General features: G+C 41.4%; 1 protein-coding gene across 1 annotated transcript in view; it reads right to left on the bottom strand.

Annotated features, from left to right (window-relative positions):
- Positions 1-8,671: 8,671 nt before the first annotated feature.
- ASB4 (ankyrin repeat and SOCS box containing 4) overlaps positions 8,672-14,416 on the bottom strand; it is a 61,274-nt gene continuing 55,529 nt past the window's right edge. The window contains exons 4-5 of the mRNA XM_066240054.1: positions 12,148-12,261; positions 8,672-10,773 (exon numbers count right to left, since the gene is read on the bottom strand). Of these exons, the coding sequence (XP_066096151.1) occupies positions 10,585-10,773; positions 12,148-12,261 (303 nt within the window). The 3' untranslated portion in view covers positions 8,672-10,584. The remainder of the gene's footprint in view (positions 10,774-12,147; positions 12,262-14,416) is intronic.

Raw genomic sequence — 14,416 nt, 5'->3', positions numbered from 1 at the left:
AAAATAATAAAAAAAAAGAAAAAAGGAATAAATGAAATAGCACAATCAATGGTAAGTTCAATATTTAATTGGTCAATTTGCTACTAAGGAAAAAGTCAAAATATAAAATATAGAATTTGAGAAGCAGAATTGAGCAGTAATTTGGACGGTTAGTAATTAGGCGACCTTGGTCAAGTTACATAACTTTTCTGATCCTCATTTCTTCACATATAAATAAGGATGGCACTGGTAGCTACCAATTGCTGGCTGCTATGCATTATGCTCAGTACTTTATAAACATTATAAATAGAGATTCAATAGTCATCTTAGATTAATCACTACTGATAGATGATATAACATTAATTAATTCATTCAATAGTTATATATTGAGTGACTACCAAATGATAGGAGTTAAGATTTAAAATGTAACTAATTGCAAAATATTTGAACAGGCAGTCCTGATGCAGATGTGCCAATACCCTATAAGCTGTATATAATTTTTACTTTCATTAAAAAATAATAATAAAACTGAAGAGATTACTTTTATGGAGGTTTTTTTCTGGGCTAGTATGGGAGGCCGACAGGCAGACACTTATTTACAACATGATATGTTGAGTGGGCACTAGTATATGTAAACTATCCATACCTAGGCATAACATCTTAAATGGGTCAGTCAACCTTGTCCCAAGGCAGAAAAATATACTTAAGGACTATTAAGAAACAACTCAAATATCAACACATGCAAAAGGGCCTATCCTGATTTATTTAGACATATCCAGTGTCTACTAATGGGCAGATTTCCTTCTGTGGGCTGACAGCATATCACCGAAGAGATATATTTATACATTCTACTCACATCCGTTTTCTAGATGTGTGTGTGTCTTAACTTTTCTGGAATGTATGGGTCTATCAGTCATTTAAAGAAATCTAGTATTCAGCTAGAAAAATCAAGCAAGGTAGGACTGCAGTAGTAATTTATTAAATGCTAGCTATATACCTGGTGCTGTAATCAACATGCTTAAGACGTTTGATTAATTTTCCCATCAATTCTACTCTGAGGCAATTACCGCCCCTACTCAAAAAGGGGGAACTGTCTCAGAGGGAGGAAGTAGCAGAGAGGGACCGGAACACTGGCACAGCTGACCTCTTTATGCATCTGTGTCAACAGTTCGTCTGCTAGATTGCCTCGGAAAGGAACTCTTCTGTGCTTTTCCAAAAGGAGTAGTACCGCTGAGACCTTACTGATGGTTTTTGACTGGGTAACAGTATGTGGGACACCAGGAACCCAGATTGAGCATGGGCATTGCCAGGGCAGACTGAAACATCCATGCCGCATTTTGGAAGGTTTCTCCTTCATTAACACCTTGGTAGTTCTTGCTTCTAGCTTGACCCTGGTCTTTTACTTGTAATCTATTGCTAAAAAGAAAAGCAAACTTCCATAATTGAGGCTTTCAGATCGGGAACAAAGAGTAAAAGAATTAGAAAGGGAGAAAGAAGCATACAATTTCTCAGTTTCTGGATGCCTTTGGTGTCACCTCCACGCATCCAAAGCAAAGTTTTAGTCTCATCAGTAGTTGACAATCCTCAGGAATACAACAATGTGGACTCTTGTTGTTCACACTGAGGTCTCGTCCAAGCAAACATATATATATATATATATATATATATATATATATATATATATATATATATATGAATCCACAAAAGGTCTCGTCCAAGCAAACATATATATGAATCCACAAAACCCTAACAACAACAAAAAGAAAAACACTCAAGATGAAACAAGAGACCAGAAGGGAAGGGAGAAAGAGAGAGGAAGAGAAGATAGAAAAAAGGGAAGTTAAGTGAACGGAATTACTGATGAAGTTGTTTATTTCAGCCCTGCCCAGAAAGAAACCAACTAACTGCATTGTTTTTTCCCTTCCATATTATGTAACAGCAGGAGAGAAACCTGTGGTTCTGAGACCTCTTCCTGATTCCCAGATCTATTTCTATTGAAAGACAGAGCAGATCTGTTTGAAACTGAAACTGGGACGTTAATGAAAGCAACCCACAGAAGACCTTTTTTGCCTTCCTTGAGCTTCCCGGTTTAGTTTCCTTCCGGGCTGCATTTCAGAATCCAGAGCCGCTAGTAGCTCCGCAGCTCATGGAAGGCGGAAAGTTCTCCTGCACCGCCTCCCTCAGGCCAAACTGCCTGGAGCAGGGAGTCATGAACAAGTCAGCTTGCAACACTTTGTTCCAGAGAGTTTGTGTCGCGTCCCAGACACATACCATCTGAGCATTTACTGAGGTTCAACTACACACAAGAATCTGTTTTAGATGCTTTACATATGCCATTCATTCAGTTCCCAAAAGACGCTGTAAAAGAGGTAGTTAATCATTAATATTCAAATAAAGAAACTGACATGGGTTAAGAAACCAGCCCGTGTTCGCATGGATATTAAGTGGCACAATCAGGATTAAAATCCAAACTATCAAATCCCCCAAATCCACAGTTTTCCCCCTGTGTCACACCACATGGCTTTGCAGTTTCTTTGTGTATATACCTTGATCTGAGAACTAGCCAAAATTACTTAGAAACAATTTGCTTCTGCGTAAGCTTTCCCTAATGGACCATCCTGGGGAGAGGCCTGCCATTGCCCCTCTGACTTCAGCAGTATTGGGAGTCCCTGCTGGGCTGCAGTGACGTCAGTGCTTCTGTGAGCAATTTATCACTTGAAGACTGCCCTGGTGAGACATAAGCAATCCTAGAACTTCACATTTTGCCTCTGTTCTTCCATCCTTTAAAGCAGCAATTTTCTTTTTTTTTTCTTTTTCTTTTTCTTTTTTTCTGTATTTTTCTGAAGCCGGAAACGGGGAGAGACAGTCAGACAGACTCCCGCATGCGCCCGACCGGGATCCACCCGGCACGCCCACCAGGGGGCAACGCTCTGCCCACCAGGGGGCGATGCTCTGCCCCTCTGGGGTGTCGCTCTGTTGCGACCAGAGCCACTCTAGCGCCTGGGGCAGAGGCCGAGGAGCCATCCCCAGCGCCCGGTCCATCTTTGCTCCAATGAAGCCTCAGCTGCGGGAGGGGAAGAGAGAGACAGAGAGGAAGGAGAGGGGGAGGGGTGGAGAAGCAGATGGGCGCTTCTCCTGTGTGCCCTGGCCGGGAATCGAACCCGGGACTTCTGCACACCAGGCCGACGCTCTACCACTGAGCCAACCGGTCAGGGCCAAAAGCAGCAATTTTCAACCGGCCACAAGACCTTTTAAAGCGTGCAATACCTGATTGCTTACTCGGGGACACTGACCTCTTTCCCCTTAGATTGTCAAGTAAAAAATGACAACAGTTAAAACAACAATAGGTGTCTAGTGTAAATTAATCAAAATTATACCTGTTTTTTTGTTTGTTTTTTTGTCTGTTAGCCAAAGGATTTTAGAAATTAGTTTTTATGTGCTATGAGATTAAAAAGATTATTATATAGAGCATGAAAATCACTGCTCTAATGCACTGGAAGGGAGATTTCTTTTTCCTTTTTTTTTTCATGCAATTAAAAAAATTCTTTAGCTTGTGATCTTTAAAAACATGTAAGATTAAAATCTTTTTTTTCTTGAGTAAATCAGTCTATATGATTAGAATGTTGTTTTGCTTGTTTGTTTTTTGACAGAGATAGAGAAAGAGCCAGAGAGAGGGACATGCAGACAGGAAGGGGGACAGATGAGAAGCATCAATTCTTTGTTGCAGAGAGATGTTGTAAGCATCATTCTTAGTTGTTCATTGATTGCTTTCTCATATGTGCCTTGACCAGGGGACTACAGCAGACCGAGTGACCCCTTGCTCAAGACAGCAACTCCACACTCAAGCTGGTGAGCCTTGCTCAAACCAGATGAGTTTGCACTCAAGCTGGCAAACTCGGGGTTTTGAACCTGGGTCCTCTGTGTCCCAGTCCAATGCACTACCGCCTGGTCAAGCTAGAATGTTTTACCTAAAAAGAAAAGGGTTTAATTAATGTCATGCTTGAATATCTTTTTCACATCTAAATCTTCAGTTATATTTTTTTATATTTGCATGGAAGGTAATGGTAAAGGTCATTATTTGTATTATATATCATGAATATGCTCTGAAAATTATAAAATGCTATATGAATGTTATATAGTTTTTACCACAGTCATTATTACTGTAAAATGATAGGGTTGGAAAAAGAGTAATTATGATAATAATAATAATAATAATAATAGCCCATTGGTTTCCCCTGGTGTTTCCCCATGGTTCAGACATTTCACTTGATCCCCCCCAGCCCCGCCAGTCTCATCCTCTACAACAGATGTTCATCGTCTATTTCAATCAAGCTTATCTAATTGGTGTTGGTGAATACTTATTGTATATTCCAGCTCTAAGCTTTCACTAAGGCTACTTACTTACCTTAAATGCACCCTTTCCACTGCTCTACTCTTATTGAAGTTATCACACAAACCCTCCCATTCTTCAGGTTATAGTTCAAATCCACCTGTCGGACAACTGGTCTACAGTGACTTCTATTTTCCCTCAACGCCGACGGCATTTACCAATAATTGTCACAGTCTTATGTGTGTTTGTGCATCTGTGAAGATCCCTGGAGAAAATGACTTGCACACTCAGTAGGGGTGATAGAAGAGCATTTCATCAAAGAGCATTTGGAGAAATGTGGGTAGCAAGGAATGATGTGGCATCTGACACAAAGGCAACGGGAGGAAGACTTGAGTACCCCCAGGTCTGAAGAAAGGAGTGGAGCAAGCAGTTACTCTAACCCAGGGAGAGGAATGATAGCTTAGGACAAGGGTTTCTAATAGGGGCTGTGGGTTTGGGAAAGGAATCAGCCACTATCAAGAGGCCTCCACCAGGAATGTAGCCAGAAAGTGTCCCAATCTCTATCTCCTCCTGTCCTTCGGTCTCAGCGGGTCTTCCCATAGACTCACTCCACCAGGAAGCCAGGGAGCAGGAGTTCAGATGATGAGGCCAAAGGAAGTTGTCCTGTTAGGACCCAGAGCAGGGAAGAGAGTTTATTTTTTGAAGGGCAGCTCAGTTTGTAGGTTTACCTCCTGAATCAAATTGATTATAATCTCCATGGGCCTCTGCCTCTTGTCAATCAGACAGTGCCTTTCAGGTTTCTCCCAATCAGGAGTGGAGCTGTGAGTAAATGTCTTCTCTTGTGACTCTGGGCAGTGTCTGAACTCCTTGACTTTGAGAAAGCTTCCTGGTGCCGATCTTCCACTTTTCTTTCTTTTTTTTTTTTTTTTTGCTACTGAAGCTGGAAACGGGGAGAGACAGTCAGACAGACTCCCGCATGCGCCCGACTGGGATCCACCCGGCACACCCACCAGGGGCTACGCTCTGCCCACCAGGGGGCGATGTTCTGCTCCTCCGGGGCATCGCTCTATTGCGACCAGAGCCACTCTAGCACCTGGGGAAGAGGCCAAGGAGCCATCCACAGCACCCGGGCCATCTCTGCTCCAATGGAGCCTCGGCTGCGGGAAGGGAAGAGAGAGACAGAGAGGAAGGAGAGGGGGGGGGGGGTGTAGAAGCAGATGGGCGCTTCTCCTGTGGGCCCTGGCCAGGAATCGAACCCGGGACTTCTGCACGCCAGGCCAACGCTCTACCACTGAGCCAACCGGCCAGGGGGATCTTCCACTTTTAAGATCATCTTAAAAATCCCATGCTGTTAATTCTGTTTCGTCCATTCCTTTATGCTTCATGAGCATTAAGAACTTATCCACTGGTATCTTGCATTTAAGAAGTACCAGGTGGTATCATTATTTTATTTCCTTGGCTGAATTAACATATATTTGCATAGTTGTTATCCATTTTCATTGAGGCATACCTGTATCTGAGAAAACCAATTACTAAAAAGAAATTTAAGAGCACCTAATCCACTTAGTGTTGCTAAAATGAAAGAGAGAAGGAAAGAAGTCAACTGCTTCTTGGAGGATGTTTTTACATATTTTGTGCATTGCTTTATAGGTGACAGGTGTGACCAAAAATATGAAGAAGGCAATTTATCACTGAAATATAGGTTTTGAAAGTCATACTAATCAATCATTTTAGAGCAGCTGACCAAAAAAACCAGCTCAGTTAGATAGTGTCTAATTAAAAAGCAACAACACTGTATGCTTCCTTTGTTCTTAGTAAAAACAAATTTTAAAAAAACTTTCAGCTACTGAAAGTGACTTGCAATTATTTGGTATTAACACTTCCCTCTTCCTTCCATATTCTGCACAGAACCACATGTGTATTAGTACTGGATAAATTCTTGAAAGTGAAAAATAATTTAATAAAATTCTTCAACCCTCCGTTTACTTATTCTAATATATAATAATTCTCCCTGCAAAGACTCTCACTGCTAATCTTTACTCCTCCTGCTGCAAAGTTAATCTCCTCTTACTCTTTCCCTCATTGAAGATGGAAACAGCTGATCTACCCTCTGTGTCCACATGATAAATTTTCAAGTGACTCTATACCCTTCACTAAATAGTAAAAGGAGTCATTGCATCCTTGATAAACCCGCTTATGAAGGGGCAAAGTTGTAAGAATGAATCAATTTGCCTGTTGGCCATTTCCTCCACATCATGTTATTTCCACCTCCATCCTCAATTCATAAAGCCCAAAAAGGTCCAGGACCTATTCATCTTGTCTTCCCCACTGATTCCCAACTACCAGTAAAGTGCCTGGCACATGGTAGGAATTTAACAAGTATCTCCCAAAGCAAACAAAAATCAACCTTTACAATTAATTTACCCCACTGGTAGATATCTCTTCTTAAATAACAATGATTATGACAATAACAAGGACAATAATAATAAAATGCTTAATGAATGTCACGCTCTGTTCTATGTGCTTTAATGTATTAACAGTTAACCTTCTAATGGGGTTCACAACACACTACCCCCCATGTGGCTCCTTAGCATATTAACTACTTTAAGATAAAGGAGTTTGAGTGAACAGCAGAAGCAGAAAGGTCCGCCTGACAACACCCCTTCTCCCTCTCCTGTGGAAAGTACCCACTATACCTGGAGGAAAGACACTTCCTTATCTTCTCAAACAAGGAGAAATCAAGAAGAATTCTAACAAACAGGCCTCAGTTTCGGCCCAGTGTACTCCACTTACTCATATTCCTTAACTTACTCTGTTCGCTACAACTGCCCACTTGTCATCAAACCTAGAATAAATATACCCAGATCTGTTTCTTTAGGATCTTTGTTTACTTATGAAGGCTCCCGGGTCACATAACATTTATATTGAATAAGTTTGTATGCTTTTCTTACATTAATTTGTGTGTCGGTTTACTTTTCAGACCCTGCCCAGTACCCTAAAAAGGCACCTATACTTTGAAACAGTCATATAAAAGTCTTATGAGGTAGGTAGCATTTATTCCCATTTTACAAGTAAAGAAACTGAGGCATGGAGCAGAGGTGTCATTTTCCCTAGCTAATCAGTTGATAAGGTTGTGAGTCATCATCTATCCAGATAGGCACCAAGAGCTAAAACTCTTAACATTTGACCGTAATGCACCTGTTTACATTCCTAAAGAAAGTGCTGATGAATTCCTTCCACCTACTAACTAAGGTGTTTGTGTTTCAAAGAAAATAAGGGAATAATTTGATTCTTTCTAAAAAGTTTTGAACGTGTTTCAGTTTCAAACTTCATAAAGTCTTCATAAGCAATCAGATGAGTAGCAGAAATGTCTCAGCAGCCTTTCCCACATTGCTCTCCACTGCAAATGGCTTGCCACTTTCCTTATCCTGATCAGCAGCCTTGACTGCTGTGCTTTTTATTAGAAGTCACTGGGTTCAGGAGGGCAGGACAAAATGGCGACGTAACAGCAGGTGATTAAAAATTAGAGCACAAATGTGTCTAAATCCTGAGAAGGGAAGAGAACCAGATAGATGATTTCATATCAAAGATGTTTCCTCAGATGTAACTTACAATATATATATGCCATTAAATGATTATTTATAGAAACGAACAAAAGCATCATGAGGATATAATTTCCCCTGTTGCTATTGCCCAGGATTGTGTGAATGATGAGAATAAAGGACAATGACAGACCCAGGAGGAGTGAGTGAGATGGTGACAGGCAGAAGACAATGACTCGACAATGTCTTTATTGTTATTAAACATTGCTGTTCCTATCGCGACAGCTTGCATTTTGTCTTTACCCTTTTTTTTTTTTTTTTTTACAGAGATAGAGAGAGAGTCAGAGAAAGGGATAAATAGGGACAGACAGATAGGAACAGAGAGAGATGAGAAGCATCAATCATCAGTTTTTCATTGTGGCACTTAGTTGTTCATTGATTGCTTTCTCATATGTGCCTTGACCATGGGGCTACAGCAGACCGAGTAACCCCCTGCTCAAGCCAGTGATCTTGGGTCCAAGCTGGTGAGCTTTGCTCAAACCAGATGAGCCTGCGCTCAAGCTGGTGACCTCGGGGTCTCAAACTTGGGTCCTCCGCGTTCCAGTCTGAAGCTCTATCTACTGTGCCACCGCCTGGTCAGGCTACCCTTTTCTTTCTTTTTAAAATAGTATTTATGTTTAGGAACATCTCCTCATTCTTTTTCTTTCTAAATGTTGAAGAAAGCCATGAAACATGGGGCGTTCTTCTGTCAACCTGCTGGAAAGTCAGTTGGGAAAAGGTCTTCATAAAAAGTAAATAAATAAAATAAAGCCCATGAAGATAAAAGGAAACAGAAGAGCTTTATTGAAGTCTTCTAAGTAAAAGTTCAAAGATGGGGAAGAATAACTTTAAATCCATGGATAAACAATTTGAAACAAGCAGTTATGCGCTATGTCCTAGATTAACACAAAATGTTTAAGTACAAGCAAGCAGACTGAGAAACAATATTTTCCCATGGAAGGAACATTGTCTATCTTTGCCCGTAGCACCCGTTCTATGACCTAAGTCTGCACCACAAATTTGTCTGCCAGAATATTCCCGAAGGTGGACTGTGGCTCAGCACTCTATCACGTGTTCTAACCACTTGATGCAAGCAAACTATGTTTAGAAGAACCATGTTTTATATAAACATTTCATACAAATTCAGCACTCTATTTCATAATATAGGTCCGGTTTTAGTACAAAATATTTCTCCCAAAATATCTGAGTTAAAACTGATACTGTGGACAGATTATTATAGCACCTATTAGTTTTCCTACACAGCCCCTGGAATATGAGCATCCCAGTTTAGAAGCACATTCTAAGTGGAATATTGAACATCATCTCTACTCAAAACTCAAAACTTATTGAAAGTTAAATAAGATGGAGAACCACACAAACAAAAGAAACCTGCTCACAACTGGCAAACAGATGTTTTTATGCTTAATTACTTCTGCTCTGATACCTGAAAAGCAATACTGAGTGATCAGCAAGAGGAAGCAAGTTGGCCTCATCAGTCATGAGGTCCAAACGTTTGTCATATTTCTCTTTCTGCAAACCACTAACAAGCCTGTCTAACATACTTACCTTTCCAACCTTTTCAAACTTCTACCATTTTCAAAAAAGGTCTTTTTATTTGTTTTCTGTAACCAGCCAATGCTAGCCAAATGTTCCTTCCCTTCTCGCTAAAATGCTTTGAAATGTCAGTTCCATAAAAAGACCAATGTAATCAACTGAAGTCTTTCCCTTCATGCTAAACAGGAACTCATACTAAAAGAAAACAGTATCTAGATGGGCAGAGAAACTGAAAATGACTGCATATCCACTCCCAGCAGCAGGAGACCCCCCTCTACACCACACAGACCCTTCACTCTTTATCTGCATGCTTTAAAGAAAACCACACTTCATGTCAGAAACACCACTTCGAAAGGCAAGCACTACGAATGAGTCAGCGCCTGTACTCTTGCCCCTGACACCTGACATGGCAGCTCCCTGCCTGTGTGTCCGGATCCTCAGCTCAATGGTAAGATCCTGGAGGCCAGGAGTCCTAGCCTCGGGCTCATCCTTGCATCTCCCGTCTCTGGCTCAATGAGAGTGTGTTGAAATGTCCATTTCTGACTATTAAGTGAACTGATCTTGTTTGTTTTTCATTTCTAAGTTGACTCAAAGATCTCCTGGTTTGACTATGCTCCTGTGCTTTCTGCACTAGGAATAAACTGAGGAGCTTGGTGTATGCTTAGGAGTTTGCAAAACTAGCAACAGTAACGTCCGCTAAGTGGAAATGGGGAGAAGACAGGGAGATTAAGAGACCAGTCACAAAGCCTGCTATGTTGCCAACCGAATGATAATGTAAACTTATCACTGAGAAGGGAGATTGGTTGTAAGAAAGTCTGAGTCCCATTTCAAATGAGATAATATAGGAAAATGTTTTACAAAAATATATCAGGGACCCTGTAAGAGCCCTATATAGGTTAGTTGTTGTTGTCATCTTTAGCTTCTAGATATTCTCTGGTCTTTGAGAATGCCTCAACTTTACTTCTTGTCTATGTCCCCTCACCACAGAACCCTAGGATTAATGACATAGTGTTTGGAAAGTGTTTTTGAAATGCCTGAAGTGTCATAATCAACCCAAGTACCATTTTATTTATGTAAACTCTGTCTACCCGGCGAGTCCCCTTCAATGTCTGGGATTGGGGACCTCTGTCTCAGAAGCCTTTAATAAATGATTCCCTCTGGCTCTAAAAGCAAGTACTTTTTCAATGACAATGGGAGGGAAAGCAAAGGAATTACTCTGTGACATCTGTTGTGCAATGTTCTTCGAATGGCGCATCTCGATAAATGCATGAGAGTCCTCGGAGAGTTACTGCACACAGTGAAGAGTGAGTGGTAGAAATCCCAGTGTCTCTGAAAAACAAGGCCAGGCAGGTTACGGTCAGAAAGCCCCCCTGTTTAAATCCACGGTAATCAACAGTGATGAATTGAGGCCTGACTTTGTACAGAAGAGCAGCCTTCTAGGGTCTCAGATAGTAAAACAAAATTAAACTAGAAATTGAGGTGGGGAACCGAGGGGGTGGTATGTAAGGAGATACCAGAGAGGAACAGGTATAATACTACAATTTGGAACCCAGGGAGTGAGATAAAATACACTTACGTGAACTGCTTGAACCAGTGTAAACCATAAAAGCAATCTTAATCTATCATTATATAAATATTATTGTCAACTCTTTATGTGCCTGGCTTGACTGATACATTTACAATAGATATTTTATCAGTGAATAAGTCTAAGGCGGGTTAGTAATCTTTAAAACGTAAGATAGCTAATAAGTAGCAAATAAGATTGCTCTTAAGCCACTGACCTCCAAACCCAATGAGCTCTGCACTGTGTCCCTGACCCTTCTCCGGGAGTCCGCCTGTGTCCGCAAGAACCTAGAACAGGACGCTCTAGGGAAGAACTGGCTTACCAAGGCAGCAAAGTCCAAATGCGGAGTGAGGACTCAGCTTTGCCAGCTCCTTTCTGTGTGACCCGTCACAGGGTTTTTAGTACACCTGGCGCTTGTTATAGGTGCTGACCCCGGTGCAGTCAAAAAGCCACAGATAACTTCTGTTTCCCCCCAAACTTAACTACTCATAGCCTACTAACTGACTTGAAGCTTTACTGACCACATACTCGATTAACACATATTTGGTATGTTATATGTATTATTTGTTCTTACAATAATCTAGAGAAAAGGCAATGTTATTGAGAAAGTCATAAGGAAGAGAAAATACACTTACGGTATTATATGTATTTAGCAATATATACGTTTACATAGCCTGGGTACAAGATGGAAAAAAATTCATGTATGAATGTATCCGTGCAGTTCAAACCCATGCTGTTCAAGGGTCAACTGTTTTCTGCCTAGCAGCTTCCAGATATTTTAAAGTGAATAAAATAATCTACATGAAACACTTTAATCTTCTGGTAAAATGCTATATGAGCAATCCTAACTATTGTTATTGTTTAATTCATCTAAATGGATAAAAGAACGTAAAGCTGCCACCTTTATATAGTTGTTCAACTTGCCCTTAAATGGACAGATCTCCCTAGACAATCCCAAGTGCTATGTATGATGCATCTATACATTTTTATGTCTGCATTCCACAACACTTTGTCTCACACTTGAGGTCTGAAAAGCATTATCAAAACCAATTTTTTTAAAATTAGAATTTTCTGCACTTCCATTGCATTCCGGGAGTACTTCATGGTGAAGAACCAGAGGAAGTGAACTGATTCCTCACCTCCAGATCATCGTCAGGGATAGCCCTTTTCCACTTCACGTTCCACCTGATGTGCTCATAGGCGTTGACTACAACCTCGATCGCTTTGGGACAAGCATGGCAAGCTTGTATCACCTGCAGATGAAGAATAGAGTTTCATTTGTTTAATGCACATGTATGAGCGTTCATTCTACTCACTGAGACATCATGAATTTATAGACCTGTTAGACTCCTTCAAGCCCTGAAATGCTTTTGAAAGTTCTCATGTCTTTGAGCATTCACATGCACTGCCAGACCCTGTGGTGGATGGGAGGATTAATAAAATCAGACTAGTTTTCTTCACCATCCAGGAGCAAGCAAAAAAGATGTTCTAACAAAGAAGGTGGGAGCTTGGTCAGTGGTGGCGCAGTGGATAAATTGTCAATCTGGGAGGCTGAGGTCCCGGGTTCAAAACCCTGAGATTGCCAGCTGGAGTACGGGCTAACCAACATGATTGCAAGGTCGCTGGCTTGAGCCCAAAGGTCGCTGGCTTGAGCAAGGGGTTACTGACTCGGCCGGAGTCCCTGGTTAAAGCACATATGAGAAGCAATCAATGAACAGCTGAAGTGACAGAACTACTAGTTGATGTTTCTCATTTCTCTCCCTTCTTCTCTTGCAAAAAAAAAAAAAAAAAAAAAAAGAATGTAGGAGCCTGATGGAATGCATGTCCTGCCCTCACACCTGCCGACACACCTCCCAAATGCTTCTGTGTCCACCAGGAAATCTCCAGCTTCTTTCTGCCAAATAGCCCTATCTCTAGAAGTCTTTTGGGTGTGGCTTATTTTCATTTCAAAGTGACCCAGCTGGCTCTTCAATGACACCCAAAACTGGCCCACATGGAACCTATACCTCTGTCCTGTCAACAGCAGCAAAAGCAACTCATGATTCAACTCATGACTTTTGTTACCTTTTTGTCCTTTGCCACCAGGCAGCTTCAGCCACAGACTTTCCCCTTCCGTTTCCTAATCATGAGTTACACGCCAATTCCCTTTTCCCCTTGAAGCTTTGGAGAACATATCAAGCTCTGCAGAGTTCTCTGAAAGTCTCCCTCACTGGACGTGAGACGAGGGAAATGCCTCCCAACCCTACCATTAGAAGGAAGGTGCGCCTCTGCACTTTTCTCCAAAGAAATTTTCTTCATAATTTCCTGGTCTGTTTCAACCTTGAATTATTGTCATTGGGCAAAGGACATAAACCTGGTTTTCCCGACCTTTTTTACCAGCCCTTCATAGGTGGTCTAGTATTGCATTTTTCACTATGGTAGAAGTACCTAAGGTCCTAGGTCCTTGGGCAAAACTGAGACAGAAAGATTATCATTTTAATACCCATTTTAGTGTGTGTGTCTAGGTCAACTGGTTAGAGGTCAACCTGAATGAAGGACCCATGTCAGGATGCTGGAGATAAGGGCAGGTAAGAAGGAGCCAGCAGACAGTACACCTGGAACCCCAGCCTGAAGAGCTCAGGATTGACTTAGTAGGCAATAGGAGACTATTACATATTCCTAACAACAACAGAAAAGGATTATAGTCAACCAACTCATTTTATTGGAAGCCTTCTTGAGCACATCGTGTTTAGCATTATGACAATAATTCTAAAAAAGATTTTATCACTTGCTTTTTGTCTTTAAGAAGTTTACAACCTAGTTGAAGAGAAAAAACATATATATTTGAAGCTGGAGAGTAACATAAGCCAGTAAAGGTCAAGGGACTACCGCAGGGGTCCCCAAACTTTTTACACAGGGGGCCAGTTCACTGTCCCTCAGACCGTTGGAGGGCCGGACTATTAAAAAAACTATGAACAAATCCCTACGCACACTGCACATATCTTATTTTAAAGTAAAAAAAAAATGGGAACAAATACAATATTTAAAATAAAGAACAAGTAAATTTAAATCAACAAACTGACCAGTATTTCAATGGGAACTATGGGCCAGCTTTTGGCTAATGAGATGGTCAATGTCCAGTTCCATATTTGTCACTGCTAGCCGTAACAGGTGATATGACGCGTTTCTGGAGCCATGATGCATGCATCCCACGTCACCGGAAGTAGTACTATACGTGAGCCATGCTGCGCTTTGTGGTGCCACCACATACAGTACTCCCGGAGCACAGGATGAGGATGGATCCTGTGCTCCTCTCACTGACCACCAATAAAAGAGGTGCCCCTATCGGAGGTGCAGCGGGGGCTGGATAAATGGCCTCAGGGGGCCGCATGTGGCCCGCGGGCCGTAGTTTGGGGACCCCTGGACTAC

This window comes from Saccopteryx bilineata, chromosome 7, assembly GCF_036850765.1.
Source record: "Saccopteryx bilineata isolate mSacBil1 chromosome 7, mSacBil1_pri_phased_curated, whole genome shotgun sequence".
In the NCBI taxonomy this organism is placed as follows: domain Eukaryota; kingdom Metazoa; phylum Chordata; class Mammalia; order Chiroptera; family Emballonuridae; genus Saccopteryx; species Saccopteryx bilineata.
Note: the sequence above shows the minus strand (reverse complement) of the source record. Positions and strands in the feature narration are given on the sequence as shown.